The sequence below is a fragment of the Triticum aestivum genome, chromosome 6B (genome assembly GCF_018294505.1).
Source record: "Triticum aestivum cultivar Chinese Spring chromosome 6B, IWGSC CS RefSeq v2.1, whole genome shotgun sequence".
Lineage (NCBI taxonomy): Eukaryota > Viridiplantae > Streptophyta > Magnoliopsida > Poales > Poaceae > Triticum > Triticum aestivum.
Window position 1 is genome coordinate 39,722,959 of NC_057810.1, and position 2,435 is coordinate 39,725,393.

Below are 2,435 nucleotides of genomic sequence, written 5' to 3' on the forward strand. Positions count from 1 at the left end.
GGTGGCCGGTGTGATAGGTCGCCAGCCACTACTAATTGTCTACTACTTGTAATATGTTAGCAGTGGTGGCCACGCGCGACACAATTGAGCCATTTGCGCATGCCATTGCTTGCTTGTTCTACAGTAGTGACCATTTTACTGCATTGAGGTATATAAATCTTATCATACACTATAAATTTACACCACCTGTATACTATGACAAGAAACAATATTATATACATAGTATAGACGCCTAGGTCAAGTATTTAATGAAATATTTATGTACTTGCAAGATGAACATATGAAATCTTATTCATGTATTAATGTCATATTTTTTGGGGGTCTAAAATAAAGTGTTCTACAACATATTTATTTACTATATTATAACTAATAATCTTTGTTGTACTAGCATATATTGTACGTATTAATATAAAAAATTATGACAAGCAATCAAATTTGTATGATAGAGATAACATTAATTGATCATGGTTATATCTTTTCTTATTTGGTGTTGTGTTTTAATAGCGATACAATTCTTTTTCTTGTTTTATAAAAGAATCTTTGTTGTACTAGCATATATTGTACGTATTAATATTAAAAATTATTATAAGCAATCAAAATTGTATGATAGAGACAACATTAATTGATCATGGTTATATCTTTCCTTATTTGGTGTTGTGCTTTAATAGCGAATTAGCGATACAATTATTTTTCTTGTTTTATAAAAGAATCTTTGTTGTACTAGCATATATTGTATGTATTAATACTAAAAATTATTATAAGCAATCAAAATTGGATGATAGAGACAAGTCAATTGATCATGGTTATATCTTTTCTTATTTGGTGTTGTGTTTTAATAGCCATACAATGAAAGTAAATTGTCTATATTAGCTATATACTATCATAGACATCACCTTCCAGAAGGTAAAAGTAATATTGCTTGTTGTATAATAGAACACATGAACGGTCCATATATGTTTGGGGGGACTGTTAAAATGGCTACCTATACACAGACCGTTAATATCTCTTCATGATATCATTTCCACCTTTCCTACTAAATTTCACTGGGTATGACGCGTCCTTGAGGATGCCACAGATGCCTTCCTTGGGCTGACCTCTCACCTCGCGCGCTATGCGGATGTAGCCGTTTTCACCCCAGTTTGCCCCCCATGAATTTTTCACGATCCAGTATTTTATGGGAGTCTTATACTCGTGCTTATCCGTGGTGCCATAGCCCACCACCGTCATTTCGTGGTCCAGGTTTGTCCCACATGGCCCCACGAAGACGCCTCGCCCATAGCGTTGGAAGGCCGTCGAGTTTGAATCAACTCCGACCACCACGGGTTGGGCCGCCACAGCCTGCTCCAACGCAACCACCGCATTCGGCGCCACCTGTTTGTAGCCATCGATGGTGACGACCGTGTTCCGGTTTGGCTTGGGCACCGAGCAGTGGCCGTCCTCATGGCCAACATACGGGTACTTAGCATCTGTTTCGATGCCGCCCGATCGCATTATGTATTTGAAGGCTAACTTTGCGAATCCTCCTTTACACCCCCCGTTCCCCTTGTCGCAGTCCACGAGTTGTTGCGTGGACAACGACGTCAGGTTCCGTGTCCTGATGGAGTTGATGCCCTCCACCGCCGCCGTTGCCGCGAAGGCCCAGCAGGAACCGCAGTGCACTCCTTGTAGCTTCACATTCGTCACCGCCGATGGGCGTCTGCGCCAATCCACGGATGACGGGAGGCCCTTGCGGGCGTTGATGGCGTCGTCTGTTAACCGGCCCTGTTGCCGATGCTTACGGCCATCAGACTTGATGTTGGAGCAGTGACCATATGCGCGATGGACCTCTTCATCGGTCATGTCGCCGAAGAGGTTGAGGCTCAGCTTGTAGGGCGCGTCACCTTGGTTGAACTTGTGGATCATGCGTGCATTCTCCTTGAACACGTTGAAGCGCCGGGTCTTGTCGTCGAGGTCGCGTGCCACCCTGTAGTGCTCGCACCAGCGCTCATACAGCGCCCGCAAGGAATCCTCTGACGCCAGGTCCTTGTCCTTGATGTCCATGCCGAGCGCCCCCAACGTAATGGCGGCCAGCACAATGGCCACGAGTAGCATCATCTCAAGTGCTCTTTCCATTGTTGTGTGGTTACTGCGAGTGTCCTAGGTACGTAGCGATGGACCTCCTTATATAGGGAATTCCCATCGTGGACGTACGCTAGTGGAACAACATCGTGAATCGGATAGTAATTGTGCAAATCTTGTGTATATTAAATCTTGTGTATTTCATGTATAGATCTTAACCGATCCTAACGGATTCTGATCGTCTAGGGAATAAAAAACCATCAACTATGCATGCAGCCTTCGAGAAATGGTAGAGAAAAAGTAAATGTGAAGATCATCTTCTTGTTACTCACACCTAGCAAATCTGTCTATTTATTAGTAGTATATAATTACTGAAA

The 2,435-nt window shown here is 43.1% G+C and overlaps 1 protein-coding gene across 1 annotated transcript; it reads right to left on the reverse strand.

Moving 5' to 3' along the window:
- Positions 1-996: 996 nt before the first annotated feature.
- Positions 997-2,112, reverse strand: LOC123138737 (ervatamin-C-like). The gene has a single exon (XM_044558639.1). It carries the CDS (start codon positions 2,110-2,112, stop codon positions 997-999), a length of 1,116 nt encoding a protein of 371 aa, XP_044414574.1.
- Positions 2,113-2,435: the final 323 nt, after the last annotated feature.

Bases quoted from the DNA above. Each gene is read 5' to 3' on its own strand.
- LOC123138737 (XM_044558639.1), bottom strand. From the start codon at position 2,112: ATGGAAAGAGCACTTGAGATGATGCTACTCGTGGCCATTGTGCTGGCC.